The sequence below is a fragment of the Antechinus flavipes genome, chromosome 3 (assembly GCF_016432865.1).
Source record: "Antechinus flavipes isolate AdamAnt ecotype Samford, QLD, Australia chromosome 3, AdamAnt_v2, whole genome shotgun sequence".
NCBI classification, from domain to species: domain Eukaryota; kingdom Metazoa; phylum Chordata; class Mammalia; order Dasyuromorphia; family Dasyuridae; genus Antechinus; species Antechinus flavipes.
The window spans coordinates 459,827,890-459,853,299 of record NC_067400.1 but is presented as its reverse complement, the minus strand read 5'-3'; the positions used below and the strand labels follow the sequence as shown (position 1 = coordinate 459,853,299).

The 25,410-nt window shown below is 35.5% G+C and overlaps 1 protein-coding gene across 4 annotated transcripts in view; it reads right to left on the bottom strand.

Moving 5' to 3' along the window:
* ATP8A2 (ATPase phospholipid transporting 8A2) overlaps positions 1–25,410 on the bottom strand; it is a 769,397-nt gene that overhangs the window by 140,365 nt on the left and 603,622 nt on the right. For all 4 annotated transcript variants that reach the window (XM_051986556.1, XM_051986559.1, XM_051986558.1 and 1 more), the window contains exons 31-33: positions 23,945–24,006; positions 23,249–23,305; positions 17,374–17,481 (exon numbers count right to left, since the gene is read on the bottom strand). In XM_051986556.1, the coding sequence (XP_051842516.1) occupies positions 17,374–17,481; positions 23,249–23,305; positions 23,945–24,006 (227 nt within the window). The remainder of the gene's footprint in view (positions 1–17,373; positions 17,482–23,248; positions 23,306–23,944; positions 24,007–25,410) is intronic.

Genomic DNA, 25,410 nt, shown 5'->3' with positions numbered 1-25,410 from the left:
CACATTTTTCTCATCTATTAGTGTAGTAATACTATCAAGAAAGGAAATGGGGTTAGTCTGGCATTACCTGTTCTTATTGAAGTAATTCAAACTTTTTGTAATTTCCATTTTCCCCTCTAGAAATTTACCAACCTTCCCTGCAAAGCTCCTTATAGAACTTTGCCAGAAATTGAAGTTAAACTTATGGGTCTATATTCTAAAAGTGTTTCAGAATATTTTTCAAATATCATTGACAACAGCTTAAGCAGGTCCTGAGGATGTAGCCAAATAAGTTGAATTCAACAAAGGGAACCATGTGCTCTTACTATCTCCTCACTTATCTTGGGCATGAAATTCCCATTAGTCTTCATATTCTATGAGCTCACCTTATCTTATGCACATTTCTTTTAAAAATCTAAGTTGGTAGATGAGTTCCCTGGCCATTTAAATTGGTGTCTTTAAACAAACCCTGCTTTTCCTTTTCATTTAAATTATTTTCTATTGCTCTTTAGAATTTTATTCGTAAATATCTCTATAAATCTTCCTGGGCTGATTTTCCTGAACAATTTTAGTTGATGGGTACTATCCATCTTTTCTCCATCCATTTGCGCAATTCCATACTATGCTTAGAATTTCTTTTCTCTGTTACTTCTTTCTATTAGCATAGCTATGTAAATATGTAGCAGCATATCTGCGTGTATATACATATAAATATATGGATATATACATATATATACATACACACATGCAAATATAAGTAAGAGGCACATACTGAAAGACTGACAGTTTAGGAAAAAATAATTATTAATCACAAGTAATAGCTTTCATGCAGAAGTGCATGCTTTAATCTTACTCCTAATATTACTTTTTAATGAAGTTTTTTATTTTCAAAACACATGCAAGGATAATTTTTCAACACTGACCCTTGAAAAACCTTGTGTTCCAATTTCCATCCATCCCCCCACCTCCTCCCCTAGATGGCATGTAATCCATTATATGTTAAACATGGTAAAATATGTTAAATCCAATATGGGCATACATATTTATACAATTATCTTTCTGCGACTTCCGGCCAAGATGGCGGAGAGGAGGCATACAGCTGTGTAAGCTCTGCGTTTTCTCTCACTATCCATTCCATTACAAGCCTCTGAATTAATGCTTGACTGAAAAAAAAAAACCCACAAATAGTTACCAAAAGAAGCCATCCTTGAGATTCGCCAAGAAAGGTTTGTTTTTGCCCGAGGGCTGGGATGGTTTTGGATCAGGCGCAGGGTGAGGGCAGACAGCTGAGAGCACGGCAGGCAGCTCACAGCCGAGCAGATCTGAGCGGGGTGGGGTGTGATCGCAGGGAGAGCTTTGCTACAGGATTGGATACTTTGCTCTGGCAGCAAGTCAGCAGCCCAGCAGAGAAGCTAAAAACACCGGGGCTGAAGAATACAACCCCAAACAGCTGGAGTCTCTCGGGACCTGGCCATCTCCCCCCCCCCCCCCACCCCCCACCCCCCGCCTCCCCAGTGACTCAGCATACTCCCAGAGCGCAGGTGCAGCACAGTTGGGCTAGTGCCTCGCTGCTGCCCCCGCAGTCTGTAGAGGAAGCTTGGTAATACCACCCAGCCCCTCCCCCGCAAAAAATAGACTCCATTTAGGGGTTGTTTCTTTTTTTCTTTGCTAGTTTGTCTTTGATTCGTCTTTGACAAAATGAGCAAAAAATTGAAGAGGACTTTAACCCTTGACAGCTTCTATACAGAAAGAGAGAAGACTCTAAACCCTGAGGAGATTAAAAACAGACAGTCTCCAGGTGAATCCCCAAAGGAGGAGATCATCTGTTCCTCAGCACAGATGAACCTCATAGAAGTAATTAAAAAAGCTCTCACAAGGGAGCTAGAAGAAAAATGGGAATGGATAATGAAGCAATATCAATATTAAACATATATGTGCCAAGTGGTGTAGCATCTGATTTCTTAAAAGAGAAACTAAGAGAGCTGCAAGAAGAAATAGACAGCAAAACTATAATACTGGGAGATCTCAACCTTGCACTCTCAGAATTAGATAAATCAAACCACAAAATAAATAAGAAAGAAGTCAAAGAGGTAAATAGAATACTAGAAAAGTTAGATATGATAGATCTCTGGAGAAAATGTAATGGAGACAGAAAGGAATACACTTTCTTTTCAGCAGTTCATGGAACCTATACAAAATTGACCATATATTAGGACATAAAAACCTCAAACTCAAATGCAGTAAGGCAGAAATAGTAAATGCATCCTTTTCAGACCACGATGCAATGAAAATTACATTCAACAAAAAGCCAGGGGAGAGTAGACCAAAAAATAATTGGAAACTAAATAATCTCATACTAAAGAATGATTGGGTGAAACAGCAAATCATAGACATAATTAATAACTTCACCCAAGAAAACGATAATAATGAGACATCATACCAAAATGTATGGGATGCAGCCAAAGCGGTAATAAGGGGAAATTTCTTATCTCTAGAGGCCTATTTGCATAAAATGGAGAAAGAGAAGATCAATGAATTGGGCTTGCAACTAAAAATGCTAGAAAAGGAACAAATTAAAAACCCCCAGTCAAACACTAAACTTGAAATTCTAAATTCTAAAAATAAAAGGAGAGATCAATAAAATTGAAAGTAAAAAAACTATTGAATTAATTAATAAAACTAAGAGTTGGTTCTATGAAAAAACCCAACAAGATAGACAAACCCTTAGTAAATCTGATTTAAAAAAGGAAAGAGGAAAATCAAATTGTTAGTCTTGAAAATGAAAAGGGAGAACTCGCCACTAACGAAGAGGAAATTAAAGCAATAATTAGGAGTTACTTTGCCCAACTTTATGCCAATAAATTTGACAACATAAATGAAATAGAAGAATACCTCCAAAAATATAGCTTGCCCAAACTAACAGAGGAAGAAGTAAATATCCTAAACAGTCCATCTCAGAAAAAGAAATAGAACAAACTATCGACCAACTCCCTAAGAAAAAATCCCCAGGACCAGATGGATTTACATGTGAATTCTACCAAACATTTAAAGAATAATTAACTCCAATGTTAAATAAACTATTTGAAAAAATGGGGATTGAAGGAGTCCTACCAAACTCCTTTTATGACACAGACATGGTACTGATACCTAAACCAGGTAGGTTGAAAACAGAGAAAGAAAATTATAGACCAATCTCCCTAATGAATATTGATGCTAAAATCTTAAATAAAATATTAGCAAAAGAAAATCATCCCCAGGATAATACACTATGACCAAGTAGGATTTATACCAGGAATGCAGGGCTGGTTCAATATTAGGAAAACTATTAGCATAATTGACTATATCAATAATCAAACAAACAAAAACCATATGATCATCTCAATAGATGCAGAAAAAGTATTTGATAAAATCCAACATCCATTCCTAATAAAAACACTTGAGAGCATAGGAATAAATGGACTTTTCCTTAAAATAGTCAGAAGCATATATTTAAAACTGTCAGTAAGTATCATATGCAATGAGGAAAAACTGGAACCTTTCCCAGTAAGATCTGGAGTGAAGCAAGGTTGCCCACTATCACCATTATTATTCAATATCGTATTAGAAACACTAGCCTCTGCAATAAGAGTCAAGAAAGAAATTAAAGGAATTAGAGTAGGCAATGAGGAAACCAAACTATCACTCTTTGCAGATGATATGATGGTATACCTAGAGAACCCCAGAGATTCTACTAAAAAGCTATTGGAAATAATTCATAATTTTAGCAAAGTAGCTGGCTACAAAATAAATCCCCATAAATCCTCAGCATTTTTATACATCACCAACAAAACCCAACAGCAAGAGATACAAAGAGAAATTCCATTCAGAATAACTGTTGATAGCATAAAATATTTGGGAATCTATCTACCAAAGGAAAGTCAGGAATTATATGAACAAAATTACAAAAAAGTTTCCACACATATAAAGTCAGACTTAAATAACTGGAAAAATATTAAGTGCTCTTGGATAGGCCGAGCGAATATAATAAAGATGACAATACTCCCTAAACTAATCTATTTATTTAGTGCTATACCAATCAGACTTCCAAGAAAATATTTTAATGATCTAGAAAAAATAACAACAAAATTCATATGGAACAATAAAAAGTCGAGAATCTCAAGGGAATTAATGAAAAAAAATTCAAATGAAGGTGGCCAGCTGTACCTGATATAAAATTATATTATAAAGCAGCAGTCACCAAAACCATTTGGTATTGGCTAAGAAATAGATTAGTGGATCAGTGGAAAAGGATGGGTTCACAAGACAGAATAGTGACAAACCCAAAGATCCAAACTTTTGGGATAAGAATTCATTATTTGATAAAAACTGCTGGGATTAAGTGGAAATTAGTATGGCAGAAATTAGGCATGGACCCACACCTAACACCATATACCAAGATAAGATCGAAATGGGTCCATGACCTAGACATAAAGAACGAGATTATAAATAAATTAGAGGAACATAGGATAGTTTATCTCTCAAACTTGTGGAGGAGAAAGAAATTTGTGACCAAAGATGAATTAGAGACCATTACTGATCACAAATAGAAAATTTTGATTATATCAAATTTAAAATCCTTTGTACAAACAAAACTAATGCAAACAAGATTAGAAGGGAAGCAACAAACTGGGAAAACATCTTCACAGTTAAAGGTTCTGATAAAGGCCTCATTTCTAAAATATATAGAGAACTGACTCTAATTTATAAGAAATCAAGCCATTCTCCAATTGATAAATGGTCAAAGGATATGAACAGACAATTTTCAGATGATGAAATTGAAACTATTACCACTCATATGAGTGTTCCAAATCATTATTGATCAGAGAAATACAAATTAAGACAACTCTGAGATGCCACCACACACCTGTCAGATTGGCTAAGATGACAGGAAAAAATAATGATGAATGTTGGAGGGGATGCGGGAAAACTGGGACACTGATGCATTGTTGGTGGAGTTGTGAACGAATCCAACCATTCTGGAGAGCAATCTGGAATTATGCCCAAAAAGTTATCAAACTGTGCATACGCTTTGATCCAGCAGTGCTGCTACTGGGCTTATACCCCAAAGAGATACTAAAGAAGGGAAAGGGACCTGTATGTGCCAAAATGTTTGTGGCAGCCCTGTTTGTAGTGGCTAGAAACTGGAAATTGAATGGATGCCCATCAATTGGAGAATGGCTGGGTAAATTGTGGTATATGAATGTTATGGAATATTATTGTTCTGTAAGAAATGACCAGCAGGATGAATACAGAGAGCTTGGAGAGACTTACATCAATTGATGCTAAGTGAAATGAGCAGAACCAGGAGATCATTATACACTTCGACAACGATATTGTATGAGGATGTATTCTGATGGAAGTGGATTTCTTTGACAAAGAGACCTGAGTTTCAATTGATAAGTGATAGATAGAAGCAGCTACACCCAAAGAAAGAAAACTGGAAAATGAATGTGAACTATTTGCATTTTTGTTTTTCTTCCCGGGTTATTTTTACCTTCTGAATCCAATTCTCCCTGTGCAACAAGAGAACTGTTCGGTTCTGCAAACATATATTGTATCTAGGATATAATACAACATAATTAACATATACAGGACTGCTTGTCATCTAGGGGAGGGGGTGGAAGGAGGAAGGGGAAAAATCGGAACAGAAGCGAGTGTAAGGGATAATGTAAAAAAATTACCCTGGCATGGGTATTGTCAATATAAAGTTATTATAAAATAAAATAAAATATTAAAAAAAAACAATTATCTCGCTGCATAAGAAAAATCAGATCAAATAATAAAAAAAAGAAAAACAAAATAAAATTCAAGTAAATCACAACAAAAAGAGTTGAAAATATTATACTGTGATCCACCCTCTTTTCCACTCTGGGTATAGATGGCTCTCAAAGATCACTGGAACTGGCCTGAATCCTTTCACTGTTGGATAGAACCACATCCATCAGAATCGATCATGATATAAATCTTGTTGCTGTGTACAATGATCTCCTGGTTCTGCTCATTTCACTTAGCATCAGTTTACTAACATTACTCTTGACTTAGGTTAACTGGTTAGAATATGCTAACATCATTGGATTCTTTTCCTTCTAAAGTATAAGATGTCATGTGACCAACAAGATGGAGAGCTAGACTTTTTCCCTTTCTTGAATCTCATGATTTTTCAAATCTCTCCAAAATATGAATTATGTAATAGAGATAAAGCAATTTAAGCTATTTCCATAGTTTAGGATTCCAGGAACCCAAACAAGGTAAAAATTCAATGAATTAACCTCAAAGAATAGTAAAGATTTAAGGAACTAATAGCAAAGAAGGCTAATCCCAATCTTTCACATGTTCACCATTACATTAGGAATAGATTACTGCCCTATTTTTGGCAGAAGGGTTGTACAGTCCACTCATGAGTTTGCAACAGAACTCAATTCTATACTCCATCCTACTGCCCTCTTCCTAGTGATGTGGACCTGAGGATTTGGAACAGAGATCCAAATTGCAGAAATTTCTTCAGGCTATGACAGCAATTAAAGAGTATTATAACAGCAAGAAAAAATAAGTTCTATATTACCTGAGCTCAAAACTGAGGAACAGAGGGAACTGAGTCAGAACATATGTGTGTATGTGTGTAGGGGGCTCTGTAGTACCCCACCATGCCTGAGGGAAGGAGCTTAGTATTCAATATAGAAGTTTTGTGCCTCAAGAAGAAGGGCAAATTGTCTAAGTCACCATCATGGTGACTTGATTATTTTTGTTGCTCTTCCCGGAGCATCTCCAACCTCACATCCCTTTGAAGACAGAAGAACTAATACTGAGCAATATTTTTAATGTGGTTTAATTTAGGGGCGGAGCAATATTGTGGAAAGAGTGTAGACTTCACATTGGGATAACTCTTGGTTCAAATCTCATCTTTGACACTTAGTAGCTGAGTCATGGGTGTGTAATTTCCTGTTCTGAACCTTTCCACATTATAAAATGGGGACAAGAACGTCTACAGCATCTTCCTCACAGAGTTGTTGTGAAGACTAAATTCTCTGTAAACCGTAAAAGAGCTCGATGAATGCCTACTGTGATCACTATTATCAGGGTATGAAGCATAGACTTTGATGCCATTGACTTGGCAGATGTCTGAAAACATGTATAGCACTATTTGAACATGAGTACTCCATATGCATACATTTTCGCACTGAGAATGGAAAGGTTCTGAGGCCACATCAAGTATACTCTGCACTTAGTGGGCATAAATAAGGAGAACAAAATCAGCAGGTCCTGTGAACATCAATTTGTAGACAGATTTCTCTAACTTCAGAAAGAACCTACAAGTAGAAGCCTTACAACCTAGTGTATAAGCAATCGGATACAACCCAGGATGAAAGTAGCCAATCTGGTTAATCAGTATGATGAGAAATCAAACAATAATAATTTAAAAACAAACCCATTATCCCTAAAATGAAACTGATGGCTGAACTATGGGGTCCAGGGTCCAAGCTAATGGAAAGCAGAGCCGGTGTCCTCAAAAAGTGCTAAGACTTTATGCAACATACTAAGTAAGAGAAAAAAAATGACAGAAAGGTGGTTGGTCATTTTGGACAAAGACCTCTCAAAAATGCTACTTTTAAATCAAAGTTTGACTGTATTTCCTAGATCCTTTTCCATCAGTCACTTTGCTACAGTTCAGGGACATTCATTTAATTAAGACTAGTCAGAAATACAGAAAGACTGAGAAGGACACAATTAAGGCTGGCAGATGGGCATGACATTGAGAAAAGCTCAACTGGGTTAATTTTGCCTTTCAGCTATGCTGATGGCCAGTGTGGTTAAGGCCCAGGAGGACTGCTAGTGAGAATCTAAAATGAAAATTTCTGGAAGAGGAATTAATCTAATAAGGGTTGATTCAATTCAATGCAGTCCCAAGAGACTAAGAGTAAATCAGGGATTGTGACCCTGGCTTTTAATATATGGATTTGTATTTCTTGATAAGCTTTTTTTAAAAATAAAAACACTGATTGATTTCAAATGACATCCAAATGATAAGAACTATGTTTTTTTTTTTCCATGTAAATGGAGTATAGGCAATGCTTAGCAGAATTCAGGTGATGCTAACTGACCTCAGGTTCTGGAGCCCATATTGCAGCTAGGGACAAAGTTCATTCAGTGGCAGACCTGAATCCTTGGACTGACACTATCTCTTAGATAGATGTCTTTCATCTCTTAGATGTCTTTCAAACCAGATCATAATTTCTCTAAAGACTGGAATTGGACTGGTCTTCTGGGCTGAGGAGTTTTTAAGTAAATTCTTTTCAGTACTGATCTTTTAGTCTTTTCCTTATTTAAAATATAATCAACATTTAGGTAGAAATTTAGGGTTAAGTAGAAAAGCTAGGGTTTGAATCTGGAGAGAAAATATCCTTTTCATTACATTGTAGCCCCTTTTACAGGACAGGATTGCAACCATGCCAATAGAAATGTTGCCTTTTCTTTTCAGGAAAGGATGCTGGGCCCCCCAATCACTCACAAGTATGCTTGGGTTCCTCCACTCCTTCTCAGGGAAATGCATGTGGGAAGACATATATAGGGTAAGGACACATAAGGGATGAGAGCTTTCTGTCTGAAGAAGAGGAGGTGTAAAGAGAAATGGAAGAGAGGCAACATAATGCAGCTGAAAGAACACTTTATTAAGAAAGGCGTTGGATGAGTATTTTTGCTTTGCCATTTTATGACCCATGTAATCTTGAATAGGTCACCTTAACTTCTCCAGCCTCAATTTCCTCATCTCAAAAGGGGAGGAGGGACAGGGGACTGAACTAGATGACCTCTGAAGTCCCTTCCAACTCCAAATGGTCTTGCTCCTATGGTCTTATGAATACCATGGAGGGTGTGTATCCATATTAAAGTTTTGTAAGCAGCTAAAATTTAACACTGAGAGTAAACTTTCTCATCAGATGTTGCCAGACAGACATTCTATCTCCCGCCTTAATGCTTTTTGTGCAAGCTGATCCTCATGTCTAGAATGTATATTTGTACCATCTCTTTATTTCTCTGTACATTTTCTCTACTCAAAATAAGGAAAAAAGGAAACAAGCACTTACTATATGTTTACTATGTGCCAGAAACGATACTAAGTGCTTTACAATGATTTCATTTGATCCTCATAACAACTCTGGAAAGTAGGTAATATTATAATCTATTTTACAGTTGAAGAAATTGTGGCAAACAGAAATTAAATGACTATTCCAGTTACATGGTTAGTAAGTGTCTGAAACTGAATTTGAACTCAGGTTTTTCCAATTCCAGCAATTAGACTGTTATCGTAATATAACTCCAATATTATAGTAATGCAACATATCCACACATAGCTGTATATGTATATATTCCATTGCTATGAACACACACACACACACACCACACACACACACAAATATGTTTTTGTGTAGATGTATATGCTACATATAGTTACACCAATAAGAAATAGCCCCTGTAAGAGAATGATTTCTGCAGCCAAGTCTCCTATATTAGTTAGAGCCTTCCCTTTGCTGAAATCAAGTTAATCAAATGAGGGGGAGAAAGTATGCTAAACAAAATGTAGGAAGAAAGTTATTTAAAGTCAATTCATTTTGTACCTAAAGGTAATAATGGGAGGGAGTTGTAATATACTCTGATTGTTTGGCAGAAAGTACGACTGTATCATCATGCAAAAGACTTGGCTGCAGTCCCTAGACCATGGCAAGCTCTGATCCTTTTGAGCTGGTAACAATCTCAACAGAAAATGGTACAGCAGACTCTGTGTCTCTGCATATGCGCATAAGACAATGGGGGTCTAAACCAACAGTGTCACCTTAAACAATAAAAATATAGGTAAATTATTGCCAAGAACTATGACAAATATGTTTATTTGTTGCAAATAGAAAAAAAACAGTCCCGAATCTAAGTGCATAATTAATATTACAGATTATCTTTCACCCCTCTGGCCTATCTCAGCATCTATCAGGTTTGTCAAAAACAGAAGTCAACTTCTGTTTTCCAGTTTTGGAAAAATGCACACAATCTGGATACTCAAGCAGAGGATGGTTTTCACTAATACATTCTTTTTGATAACACTGAGAAAGAAAGCACATGAAAATGTGTATTCCCATAGGAATTTGTAGTAAAGAATTCATTAGTTTTCTTTCAGTCTTAGGAGTTTAGATTCGTAGACCCAGAGATGGATGAGATCTCAGAGGTTATCTACTTCAATCCTTATACCTAAAGCATGAATCATTTTTGTATTTGTGCTTTGCAGATCTTAGCATGCCATATACATGTTAGTGTTTACTATTCTAATTACATATTCTAAACATGACCTAGCCAAAGCAGAGTTATCTCCTTTGTCTACATGCTATATTTCAGTTAATATAGACTTGTATTTATAAATTCTATTCCAAGCTTATAGCAACTCAGACTATGTACAAAAAGGGCTTGCAGAAACTTATAAGGACCCCCAAACTCTGCTTGTTTTACAACTTAACCCTTGAAGAAAATGTTGTTGATTTCATTTAAAACTGTGGAATATTTACCAACAGCTAAAAGCCAGTAGTAATTTAAAATCTGTTAATAATATTATCATCTTAAGGGAAGATTTTGTGATCAAACAAGAGATAGAATCATGGGAATTAAAGTGAATAATTTAGATTACATGAAATTAAAAAGGTTTTATACAAATGAAACTAATGTAGTCAAAATTAGAAGGAAAACAGTACAATTAGAAAAATTATACCAATTTCCCTGATAAAGGTCTTGTTTTTCAAATATATAGAGAACTGAGTCAAATTTGTAAAAAATATGGACCATTACTCAGTTGGATAAATGGTCAAATGATACAAAATAGGTAGTTTTCAGAAGAAAAAAATCAACACCATCAATAATCACATAAAAATGCTCTCACTATTAATCAGAGGAATATGCAAATTAAAATAATTTTAATATATCATCTCACACCTATAAGATTAGCTAGCATGATAGAAAAGGAAAATGACAAATGCTAGAGATGAATGTGGAAAAATTGGGACACTAATGCACAGTAAAGTTTTTTTCTTTTTTTTAAAAAATTTTATTTTATAATAACTTTTTATTGACAGAACCCATGCCAGGGTAATTTTTTACAACATTATCCCTTGCACTCGCTTCTGTTCCGATTTTTCCCCTCTCTCCCTCCATCTCCTCCCCTAGATAGCAAGCAGTTCTATATATGTTAAATATGTTGCAGTATATCCTAGATACAATATATGTTTGCAGAATCGAACAGTTCTCTTGTTGCACAGGGAGAACTGGATTCAGAAGGTAAAAATAACCCAGGAAGAAAAACAAATATGCAAATAGTTTACATTCATTTCCCAGTGTTCTTTCTTTGGGTGTAGCTGCTTCTGTCCATATTTTATCAACTGAAACTGAGTTAGGTCTCTTTGTCAAAGAAACCCACTTCCATCAGAATACATCCTCATACAATATCATTGTTGAAGTGTATAATGATCTCCTGGTTCTGCTCATTTCACTCAGCATCAGTTCATGTAGGTCTCTCCAAGCCTCTCTGTATTCATCCTGCTGGACATTTCTTACAGAACAATAGCACAGTTAGTAAAGTTATTAACTAGTCCAACTATTCTGGAGAACAATTTGGAACTATACCCTAAGAGTTATAAAATTCTGACCCAGCAGTACTACTACTAGGTCTCTATTTTAAATATGAATATTATGGAATATTATTGTTCTATAAGAAATGATCAGCAAGAGGATTTCAGAGAGGCCTGGAGAGACTTACATGAACTGATGCTATGATGCTATGTGAAATGAGTAGAACCAAGAGAACACTGTTCACAGCAACAACAAGACTATGTGATGATCAATACGATGGACTTGTCTCTCTTCAGCAATGAGGATTCAAGCCAGTTGTGTTGGAGAGAGCCATCTGCAACCAGAAAGAGGACTATGGGGGGCTGAATATAGATCACAATACAGTATTTTCACCTTTAAAAAATACTATATGCTTACAGAGAAAGAACTAATAGAGCCAATGCAAATTGAAGCATATTTTGTTGATTTTCTTTACTTTTCTTGATTTTTTGTTTTATTTAAGATTCTTTTGCAAGATGGCTAAAATGAAAATATGTTTTGTATACCTGCACATGTATAATCTATATCAAGTTGTTTGCCTTTTCAAGGAGGAGGGGAACAAAAGAAGACAGAAGGGAGAGAATCTGGAACTCAAAATTAAAAAAAAAAGAATCTTAAAAATTGTAAATATAATTAAAAAAAAACAAATTATTTTTTAAAATGTTTTTACATGAAACTAGGAAAGATTTAACAACATAAATAAAAATATATTTCAGAGTTCAGATCTCTCAGTATGAGAAATAGGAGCCCAAATTATCTCTATGTCTCTGTTAAAATCAATTGAGTTTGTCATCTGATCAAAGTTTAAAGTTCCAACTGGAGAACAATATTGGAGTTTCAATTAGACTAAAAGTGAAAGTCATCCATGAATGGGTGCAAGACAGTGCTGAGAGTTTTCTCTTTCTGCAACAAGGGAAAATGTTGAGATTTCTATATCAACAGAACAGACCAACAAGGGCAAAATGGCCAACATGTTTCTTTGCTCATGAGATCAGACACTTACACTGTATGCGCACATGGTTAGACGTATATTCTAAGTTACTTTTATCCTGTATTTTGTACAGACAAATGACTGTCATGGACCAGGGACTGGCTGAGAGGGAAACTTAGCTCCAAAGATGAAGTTAGTAGTTTTTAGCCTTTGAAGTTAAAGTGTTTTCTTTTAAGCCCCCTCCTCTTTTTTCACTAGCAATGAACAGGACTTTCAAGGAGAAACAAGAAAGTTGGTGAGAAAAATTTTTCCACAGTCCATGCTGTTTGGTAAAAACTACCCGTATGGAAAGTTCAGCTCCCTTCAGGGGATTACTGCTGTTGCCTGACTGCATCTTATTTTCTCTGGCTGATTGGGTACATAAGACCATTGTAAAGAATTTAAGTATACTATCTTCTGCTATAATAACACCAAGCCCTAACTGAGGTAGACAGAGTGGCAGAAGATAAATGGTTCACATATAATAGAATGGCAGAAAAGTTTTGACATTATTATGAAAAGTACAAAAAGTCAAAGATATTCTGCAGACAATAGTGAGTTTTATGCCAAACTACATTTGCTCTCAAGAATGAATAAATAAAGCATTTATTAAGTACTTACTATGAGGGAACAATAATATTCCATTACATTCATATACCATAACTTATGCAGCCATTCCCCAATCCAATCCAATTAATCTCGTACACTACAAACCAAGAGAGGGACACGGCCCTTCAGACTTGAACAAAACTGTTAAGAAAGTCTCAGGCATTAAAAGTAACTATAAGGCAGTTTTTTGATCTGGATTTATGATCAAAGGATCAAATAGGTTAGAGCTGAAAAGTACCTCAGAGGCCATTTGTTCAACACACTCATTTTTGCAGATGATTAAAGTTAAGTGATACGCTCAAGATCATACAAAACAGTAATTGTCATTGGTGAGATGTAAATACAAATGCCCTGATTTCAGAGCCAATCCTTTTTAAAAATCACATCTCCTTTATCTGTAGCCATACCAAAATCCCATGTTTTAACTTTTGTATTAATACCTTTAATTAAATTAATTTTAATTTTAATTTAATTTAATAATTAATTAATAATTATTAGAGACAATCTTTATTTTTCCTCAAGTTGGAGGAGGATTTCTAAAAAAGTACATGTTTGTTGACTGACAAGTCCAACAGTCATATAATTGATAGGAAAAGTATGATTCTTTGTGGAAAAAAATTTATCCCTTTTTTCCTATACAATTTCATATTTGTGCAGCCGATTCTATCTTTGATTATTGTTAAAGGTTCTCAGTAGTCCTGGAACTTTCGTTATTTTTATACCTATTTAGACTCAGGAAAATGGAAGAACAGGAGGCTTGCCCCACACTCTCCCATGTCATTTTTAGTTGCTGAAAAAAACTCAACCCATCCTTACGTTTCAGATCAAATGTTTCCTTCTCTATGAAGTCTTTCCTGATTCACTGTTTGATCTTTCCCTTTTCATTCCTTTTGACTCATAATAGGACAAAAATGATTTTTCCCTTCTAAATCCTACTAATTTGTTATACTTCTCTACATGCTCCTCATAACCTATTTTACATTATAATTGTTATGTAATTCTTATTCTCTCTCCTAGATGGAAACATTCTTGAGGTCTGATATCTTCCATATTTTCTTCAATGCCTATACTACAGTTATCTGCAAATGTTTATTGAATAAATGAATAAATGTTTAAATTTCAGGCAGAGAAAGAGGACAGATAACCTTTTTGATTTAAAAAAAATTCCCTTTGAATTTGCTGGTTGATTTAACTTAATATGTTTTCATGTTCTATATTAGAAGGTGCTTTAGGAAAGAGAAAAACTCTTTGACAACTGAGAAATACTTGATTCAATTGTTGTTCTTTCCTTTGCCCTCAAGGACAAATCTGTATCTCTCTGCCCCTTCTCCCCCCTTCCCCACGACCCCCTCCCCCCAGCAAGAAAACCTTCAAATATAAGGGACAAGATACAGTAAAAATGGCTTCTTAAACTCTATTAGAAGCAGCATAATCCTTTTCATAAATCCTTTTCAAAGAATTTTCATCTGAAAGGTTAAATGAAGACATTTGATGGCTAGAGACAATCATATTTTCCGAGTATCCTAAAACACTGCCAACCCTAGCAAGAAGTTTTGACTAGTGTAAGACAATGGCTTAGTTCTATAGCTCTAAAGAATGTAATCATTTTGCCACATTGTACTTAGAAGACTTAAAAGAATTCATTCACAAAAATGCCTGAAAACATAAGTTAAAAATGAAAACATTTTTTTTTAAAGAAACCCTTTATATCAGCATCCTCTTAGGTATTTTTCAGTTGCCTAGAACCATGCAGACAAAAATGGCCTAGACAAATCCTAAGGCTTGTTTTAGGAAAAAAAAGAGAGGTAATTCATTTTATTAACTAGTGCCAAACCCAACTGCAGTTTACTTGATCATTGGCCAGTGTTATGACAGCATTTAATTCTTCTTGTGTCTACAGAAAACCTTCCTGAAACCTAATGCCAGCTTCAATGTCCATACTCTCCACCTAAGTGGTCTTTCAGCATTTTCAAAAGGTGACTAAAATGACTTTTTAAAAAATCACCACCTTCTTACATACTCCAAAATGACAATACAATGAGTCCAAATAAATCTGGATGGCATCAGGATAGGAGGGCATTATTCAGAATAACTCTCAAACTGGAAAGAGACACTGTATTATGACACCCCTTTCCCAAGAGCTCTCCTCTGGTGAAAGAATGAAAATGATGAACAGCTCTTTAATGCCTTAGACAGGAGAATTCCAACACAGAAACATGACTACACGAGCATTTGACTCCATTAATGATCTCATTCAATCACTCAGAATAAAGCCTGTGCACTCCATGAGCCATACTCCACAGTATTGTTTTACTCACAGCTAGATATTAATGTCACATCAGAAGATATCAATCAGGATAGGTAAACAAAACAGAAAATGGTAAAGTAACATGAGCTAAGTAGAAAAAAAAACATTTTGGAGACAATTTTCAAGCAAAAGTGAAATGCTAATTAATGCTTAATTTTCTTTGCTTTGGGGCCTGACATCAGAGCAGATGTTAAGTCACAAAACAATATACCAGCTTCTTCCTAACCTCATTTTAATTAATAGAAATTTATCCCATTTAACTTTTTAATATATGTTTACCCTCTATTTAAACAATGAAAATCTCAGTCATTACTGCATCATGAGCTTTTTTTCAAGGTAGACAAGAGTCAATCAAATTTAAATTATCAAAGGAACTGGCTTTTGTCTTGGTCAACATGCTGCTTTCTTCTTGTCAATTGTTACTCTCTATCTAGGTTAGAAAATTGTCCATGGCAATTGACTGAAGCCCCACCAATTGTTTTTCTTTCAAAAGTCCAGAAAATTTTACACAAATACATGCACGCACACACGTACACACATACACACATATATCTAATATATATATACATATATAAATATACACACATATATGAGTAGACTTAGCATTAAAAATCAATGGGATGAACATGTAAAAGAAATACAGTAAACACCAATATTTTCTACAGTAGGTATTATTGTAATATATGCTTTCCTTCTCTCCCCTTTTTTTGATCAAAGTAGCATGTAATACATTAAATACATTTGATGTATTTCTTTTCACAAAATATACCTGCTAGGAAAACTCTTTCATTACTTAGCCTAATGTCTTTATTAGTGAGATATTTTAAAATTTTAAGCTATTTCTTTGATCTGTAGGAGTTGGTAAAAACCTGGAATACATTCTGGTCTCTTGTTTTCTCATTTAATTTTACAGTACAATATGTTCCCAAAGTGGGGAACCCTAGTGCTACAGACAAATCTTAGCTTCATTCTTGTACCCAGAAAGATATAATATCCTATTATCCAGAGAATGTCAGAAAATCCTAAAGTATAAAACTGATTGCTATATGCTGAAAAAAAAAAAAGCAGTCATTCACAGGGGGTAAATACAGCAGTCCTGTTCCTCAGCTTTGCCAGGCCATGATTGAGCTTTGGCCCACAGCCCTTGGAACAGCTCCAGGAATGTAAGTTTGGACCAGGACAGTCTCAGGCGCTGCTTCTAGTTATCACCATTCTGGACTTCAGTGCCAAAGATGCTCAGGCAGGCAGGGAAGAGATCGAAAATCACAAATATGTTTGCAAAAGAAGGTCTTAAACATCTAGTCTCAAATACAAACTATATAATTTTTAAACTAGTCACACATTTTATATAGCAAATGCCCCATTCCACAATGATTGGGATAAGAATTCTGGTTAATATTTTGGTTTTTCAACCCTGCCATATATGCTGTATACAGATTGTCAAATTTCAAACAAGTAAATCCAGTTAGTAGCTTATATTTACTCTCTTCTTCATGAGTCAGAAAACCACTGCAGATTTCAGAGTGCTTTGCTGTAATCATGATGAACCTCAGCTCCCATGGTTCAGAACCTTAGCTATGTGGCAGTGCTAGCTGAGGAGCAGTTTCAATTTCAGTTGGATAGACGTATTTTTATTATAAATATCAAACACTTCACATAACATTCATCTGGCTCAGACAAACTCGGAGGGTTCTTTTGATTCCTGGCCTTTGCTTTTCTTCGTCTCTCTTGATGTAGGCAGGTAACTATAGCTATGATTGCTGTCAAAGATAGTAAGGAACAAAGAGCACTCTCTGGGAAGCATGTTCATCCCCTAGGAGGAAGCACTAACCTGTCCAACCATGTCTGGGGCGAGGGGGATGACGGGCCAGAAGGTTGAGTAGACTCCAAAAAATGCCAGCCAGAGTGCTATGCTTCCCCAAACAGCCAGGTGACTGAACTACGGAAGAAAAAGCAATAGAAAAAAGATCAGTTCTTTCTATTCTGAAAGGTTTGGCTTATTACAGATTTCCCTTTCCTTCAAGTGAGAATCTTGAAGGTAAGTCCCTGCTGCCACCAAGCTTTTCATTCTTTGCTCAGACTACAGATTTTAGCTATGGATTCAAGTGATAGCAGACAAAAGTAGTACTAATGACCATCTTGTACAGATAATCCTTTCCTTGCAACCATCTTTTAAGGATGACTCTGTCACTATATCATCCCCATTTTATAGATGGGGAGATTGAGACACAGTGACATCAATTGACTTGTTCCTAGTCATCTAGGAAATGTCAAAGTAGGGACATGAATATTGACCTGATTCTGATTTCTTCACTTTCTCCACTGTTGCATTGTATCTTTGAGAAGGCCAGGAAATTGAATATAGGCTCACACTAAGCCTCTACTCCTTCAGCTTATCATACCAATTCAGGGGTTGATTATTCAATTTGGAGCTTCTCTATGCTTTTGTGCTCTTTCCTAGGCAGCTAGTAGTGGATAGAGAGCCAGGTCTACAGTCAGAAAGACTGACTCCAGACATTTATTAGCTGTATGACCCTGGTCAAGTCACTTAAACCCTGTTTGCCTTAGTTTCCCCATCTGTAAAATGAGTGGCAAACCACTACAGTAAATTTGCCAAGAGAAACACAAATGACACAACCAATATGACTAAACAACAACATTTCTTGTATGCTCAAGAATACTATATATCTTATAGAAAACAGCCTTCCAGACATGAAATTCAACTTCACAAATTTTTCCCCTTTGGAAATGTTCGATAAAATTAGTGCAATCTCTTATTAAGTGCTAAATGGAGGAGCATGGCCAGAGTCATCTTCAGGCTTTACTTTGAATAATAAAGTGTGCATCAGAAACTAGCAAGATAAGGAAAAAAAATATGTGGCAGAAATGAACATTAGATTAGTATTAGATTAAGGAATAGACTTTTTCCAGAAAGATACTTTTCTATATTTCTCAGTGGGAAATGTAATTTTTGTTTTTATTTATGATACTCATTGTGATGGAGCTGGTCATAAGCCTGTGAATGAGGCAGTGCAACTATTATAATCTTCATTCTACAGATTAGAAAACTAAGGCTCAGGTTTTTAATAACTTGCCCCAGGTCACATAGTATAAATCAAAGCTGAGATTTGAGCTAGAATCTCTTCTAAGTTGGAGACAGAGCACTAAAGCTTTTTTTTATAACACCACAAAGAAAAGTTTAAAAGATCCATATGTAAAATTCAATTAGCTAAACATTAGCAAAGTACATGCATTTAAATATGGATTATAGTTAGAGAAAGTAAAGTTATACATGGAAAAAGTATTAGACTCAGGGCCATAGCCAAGTTATTCCTTGCCATGAGCCTCAGTCTCCGTATTCGTAAAAAGAGACTATGCAGCTTTTATGAAATGTTATGAGTAAAATTCTTTAAAAAATTTCAAGTTCTCTAAACATGTGATTTTAATTTTGTTGTTAATTGTTTCAGTTGTACCCAAACTTTTGTGACCCCATTTGGGGTTTTCTTGGCAGAAATACTGGTAGAGCTTGCCATTTCCTCCTTCAGTTCATTTTACAGATGAGGAAACTAGATTAAGTGACTTGTCCAGGGTCATACAGCTAGCAAGTTACTGAGGGCAGATTTTAACTCAGATCATCTTGACTTCAGGGCTGGCATTTAATCTTCTGTATCACCTGCCTGTTGCCCCATGATTTTAAGAGTTGTACCTGACTGCATCAGATCTAGCCTAAAATGAAGCACTTCATCAACAAGGACTTGTTAAATGCCCACAATGTACTGTGGGCATCTGTATTCAGTTCTGGGAATACAGAGATGGTAAAGTCCCTGCCCTCAAGAAGCTTTTTTTTTTTTTATCAGAGGAGATAATATTGATTCATGTTAGTATATGCAATATATATGCAAAAGAAATGCAAGATAATATGAGGGAGCAACCCTGAGAACTGACCATGATCAGCTCATGAAAGGCCTGTACAGAAGGGTACTCAGGCTGAGTTATGAAAGGAGCAATGCCTGAAGGAGCAGAAGAGAAGCAGAATCCAGGCCCCGAGTACAGCCTGAACAATGCTGGGGACTAGGGATGGAGCATCACTCAGGATGATCCACAAGAAGGCTAGGAGGCTCTCCTGGTCTTCCCAGCTAGCTGAGCCTTTACTCTAAGGCTCCCTCCCTTGTATTCTGCATATGCCTCATATGTACTTATTTATTGATATGCAGTCTCTTGTACTACTCTGTAAGCTTCTTGAGGGTAGGGACTGGTGTGTGTGTGTGTGTGTGTGTGTGCCTTTGTACCCCAAGCACTTAGAAAAGCACCTAGCACATGGGAGGTATTAAATGTTTGTTGACTGGTTAGGCATAAGAGCATATGGAGGGAGGTAATGTATAATAAGGGTAAAACAACAGGCTGATAGTAAATTGTGAAGGACTCTAAATATCAAAGAGAGGTTTGTATCTGATTCTACAAATAACAGGGAGCCAGTGGAGTTTCCTGAGCAGGGGAGGAACGTGGTCAGACATATGCTTTAGAATCCCGTACTTTTATAGCTGTGTGAAGGATGGATCAGACAGGATAAGTGACAGGGAAGAGACAGAATGATGTTTATAAAAATGCAAAGAATCTCTCTAAAAAATAAAAACAGGAGAGAGAAGGCAGTCTGCAGCTATAACACTAGCTAAAACCACTTATGGGTGTTTCGATGTGAGACATGTGAGGCAGTTTTAAACAAAGCACTTTTACAAAAAGAAAAAAAGAAAAATTCCCTATTCCTCATGCTGACTTTCCATTTCTAGACCTGCTGATCCTAGAGTCTTGGTCTCTTAGGGTTTGTGTTCCATGAAAGCAATCTACCTGATGATGGAGATGAGCATCAACCCAAAGCTGTGAACTTAATACTTTTTAAATAATGCGAGAGTCTTCACTTACAGACTCTCTTGCAGCTGAAATAATAACTGCTTTGCAGTTCTAGGCCAGCAGGTCAGACCCTGGCACTGTACCTTAGGTGAAGGCTGTCTGCATGGGAGTGGGGGAGATCTGCCCCATGGACAACTCAGCTCCCTCCCCATGAAAACACACCTTCACACACTTATACTTTCTCATGAACTACACACAGTCTTCCTCATCAGGGAGGTTTGAGAACACAGAAATCCTTTTCATAAATAGGAAGTACCTCACAACTAGAAAGACAGGGGTGACTTACAAAGTGACGAAATTAAAACAGATTTTTACTTGGATCAGTGAGTAATGTTTTAGACCAGAGAGAGATAATAATAGTAACTATCATATAGTTACATATATCATATAGTATAGTGATATACTATCACATAGTATACTATGATATACTATCATATAATCCTGGGAGAGAATTTAAAGCTATCCAATAATAGAGAATGCAGCAAGTCTCCAGGGTAGGGTTCACTGTCAGCAATGAAATCTTCTGGCTCCCCTAATGACTGTGACTTTCTTCGTACCCCAGATAAAAGAAGCATTGGGACCCTACAAGTTGGATACGGACACTGACAGGGTTGGAGAAGGTAATAATAGAAAAGGCTAGAATCTATATTTTCTCTCTCTGTTGGCTTAGGTCTGTGTTAATCCCTGCATCTGGCCCCTGTTTTGGAGGGGGAGCTGATGAGAGTAAATTAGGTATCTTTCAGAACACAGTCCACAGGTGAATGCTCCCAAATGGATTCCCAGAATCCCAGTGATGGAGGTAGTCCAACAAGTTCCAAATAAGAAGCCCTGCTGAGATGTGCTCCAAAGATGGTCATCAAGTCTTTGCTTAAGGATCTCAATGAATAGAGACTCTACCACCATTTAAGGTAGCTCATTCTACTGTTGGATGATTTTAATTATTTGGTACTTTCTTCTCACAAGAAGCCTGAGTTCACCTCTTTAATTTCCATCTTTTGCTCCTAAGTTTGGTCCTTGAAGTCAAGAACAACAAATCTAATTCTTCTTCCACACAGTAGTCCTTCAGAGAAGCCATCATGTTTCACCACCACTCTACAGAGCTTTTTTCAATAAATAGCGTTAGTTTCTTCAATTTAATCTCATACAGCATCAATTTGAGGCCCTTCACAATCCTGGATGTCTTCTTCTCCAGGTTGTCAAAATTTAAAAAAAAAATTTAGTACCTGGACCTTATCTGCCTTTTGTTATTTATTATTATTATTATTATTACATAGTATCTAACATAATTTATCAATCAATAGCTTATCTAACTTATCTAGTTTACCAATAGTTTATCTCCAAGATATCAATGTCCTTAAAATTTGGTGGCTTGAAGATGTTACCAATACCTGACCAGGTAGCGAACCAAGTAGTTGGATTACTAGCTTCCAGGTTTTTATTTCCTTTAGGTAACTTGTCTTTAGTCATGATTCATCCTTTGTATACTCAAGAAGTTGATTTCTTGTGATCATAGTATAAGACTTTATCTTTATCCATATCATATTTAATTTTAAATTCAGTCCAATGCTTTGGCCTGTTCATAATCTTTGTGTATTGTCTCTGTCATCCAGTGTATTGGGTAATGTTTCCAGCTTGGGCTTACTTAAAAATTCCTTTGGTAAAACAACATGATAAATATATATTGATAATTTAAGAAGTATAAGGCAATGTGACACTGTGGACAAAGAGTCTCCCAATTAGAAAGGCTTAGGCTCTACTGACACCCTTGACACTATGAGATGTGAGTTCCTGGGCAAGCTATTTAAACCCCCCCAGGACTTAGCCCAACTTCCCCTCTATCGATGAAATCACAAGATCTGCTCCCAAATAACTGGGAAGCAAAGAAATTATAAAGTGAAAATATTTCTTTCTTTGCTAGTCTTTTTTGCCAGCTTTGGGAGTAGGGTCTTGGATCTATGAATTCATCTTTTTTTAGGAATCCTATATTGTAGAAGGTCCTTATATTCAACAATTTCCTACTGCAGTGTATATCGTACTCTAAGAAGCTCATTTCTGAAAGCCTAGAGAGTATCTGGAAATTGGTAGTTACAAAATTTTCTCTTTACTAAGTTAATATTCATGTTGAAATATTGAGCTTACCATGTTATTTCACAGGATATATATAAAAAGAAAAAAATGATCTGAAGACTATGTCAAACTTTAGGAAATGAAGTAGAAATGGGAATTTAAAAAAAGGGGGAGAAAATAAGAGAAACATGGGCAAACAGTCAAATAAATGTGAAGGTATGAAGATACCAACCTTATTAGTTGCTTTTGGAATACCCGCACCCATGTTATTCCCCAAGCAGAGAGGCTACAGATCAGTCAGGCCTCTTGCTACATTATTAGTTGCCTCAGGAAAAGGATATGTGGTAAGCAATATAATCTAACTGTTCATAGGTGACAAGCTTGTAAAACCTGATTTTCTTCCCTCACAATATTTAGAGTGTACCTTGGCACAGAATGATGCCATGTTAAATTTCATTATAAACATGTGGGTCATTTAACACAGGTCTCAGTTAATGGAATGCTAAATGCAGTCTATTTCAAATGCCAGGCATGCAAATCCAACAGTCAGAAAACTTCAGATGGGAAATTAGCTGTGATCTAGGATCAACCCACAACATGAAAATGCAAAACACAAGTTTTATCTGTCACCCAAATTGCCCTGATTTTCAATGAGAAATCACAGCATACACAGTGATAATGACAATGGATAGTGCTGGCACTAAGAAAGGCAATACAAAAAGAATACTTACCTTGGTCCACGCTCTTGTCTCCAAACCAGCTTTCAGACAAACAGTAACAACAACATACTGTGGAAAGAAGAATGGAATCAAAATGTGCTCTTGTGCTGTCAAATTTCCCTGGAAGAAATCACCTTGCCCCAATATTCCCTCCTAGTAGTCTTGATGATATAACTATTTCAAAAAATCTGGCTGCTGAGGAACACAGGAACTTATTTTCTTCACTCTAGCCTACCCAACAAAGATTCTCATCTTGAGTAGTCCCCTTCTCTTCTGACCAAGTCTCAAGGCTTAGGTAACTTGAGGTCTTATCAAACCTGCTTATTTTATTTTCATCCACTTTAGTTAAACAAAACAGACCATTTGCAGGGGTTGTGAATAAATACCCAAGATTTTTATTTCTTTGGAAACATGTATGTGTGTGTATATATATATATATATACACATTTGTATATGTATACACACACACACACACACACACACACATTTATATTTGTCCTCAGACCTTAAATCTTTTACAAATAAATGGTCAAAAATCACTCCCTAGTAACTTTTGTCCTTCAGGAATGTACATCAAATAATTAAAAGCCCAATAAATAGAAATTAATCAATAATAAATCAATAATCAATAAAAAGAGTAAGGCCACACACCATTAAGAACAGCACACCTCAAATATTACATAAAAGGAAGTATATTGAAAGACTTACTGTATAAACAATGTTTCCAACAAATAAATAGTCTACAACACGACCACTTGCAAATACCGCATCTGAAAAATGAAAAAATCATTAATAAATCCAATGATATAAATATAATTTTTTGAGGAAAAAATCATCTTAAAAAAAATTCAGGATTGTTAAAGTTGGGAACACATATTCTCATATATATAGTAAAAGAGATTACACATTCCAATGTATAGAATAGGTATCAGAATCTGATTTTATCCAGGGAACAAATATTGAGCAGATGATATGATATTTATATTTTAAAGTTGTATTTTGTGTGATACCCTATGTTTCTTTCTCTTCTCAATGCTTCTAGCTTCTTTCGTTTCAAATTCCTTCCAAAAAGCTACTGTTAAATATATATATATATATATATGTATATATATATATATATATGATTTATTTTTCTTTTTAAAACAAGAGTTAAGATAAAAATGGAACATCTTATTACCCTGGCATGGATTCTGTCAATATAAAGTTATTATAAAAATATTTAAAAAAAGGAACTTGGCTTTTATTAGCATTTTTTCATATGAACCTTGACTAGTAATTTAATTCTAAAACCTTTGGTAAAAAATAAGTGGAAAATTAAGTATCTTTAGAAGGTATGAATCTTGGAAGTTTTTCAAATGTCCATTTCTTATTCTTGCTGGGCCAGAATAGAAGCTCTCGATAAGATGATGACTACATATACGCCAAATGAAATTATGATTTGGAAAATTCTCAAACATGATCATTAGTCCCATTTTATATGCAACTAAATTAGAAGTACTTATATTGATTTAATACTCCATTTTAATACTCTTGGGTAATAGGAGTAGAGTTTTATAAATTCAGATTTAATTTTTTTTTTTGGTCTTTTCCAGAATAGTAAGTACAGTATACAGCAATAACAAAACTGTTATTCTTGATTTCATTTCATTTCATGATGAAGGCCATGCTTAGACAATTATTTGAAATATTATAGAAGACTCACAGAAATAAAAAATCCTATCAGATATGAATCAATTCAAGGAGTTAATGGCATAGAGAAGCTGATTTGAGAAGATTTTAGAATATGTTTTATGCCTATGCAATATAAGAAAAAATAAATACCAGAGCTAGGAAATTCTGTGTGTATAAGAAATGAAAAAAATTTGTAAATGGAAAAGTACCCTTTCATCGATAGAGGTAGAAAAATTAGTTCTAAACAATAAAATCAAGTGACTTAGGGAGAAAGGGGGGAAATAAATGATGCAGAATGCAGTAATTTAATGGGGATATTTCCAGAAAAGAATAAACAATAAATTAGGTATACTACAGCCAAAAAAATTTAAGATTCCTGTGCTTTGAATAAAAAAAAATCACAAAAATCAGGGATGTGGGGAGAATTCTGTAGAGGCTACGGTTTTTATACTTTATTTACTTTAGGGCACCTCATTATTAGAAAGATAAAAATAAGAATGGGG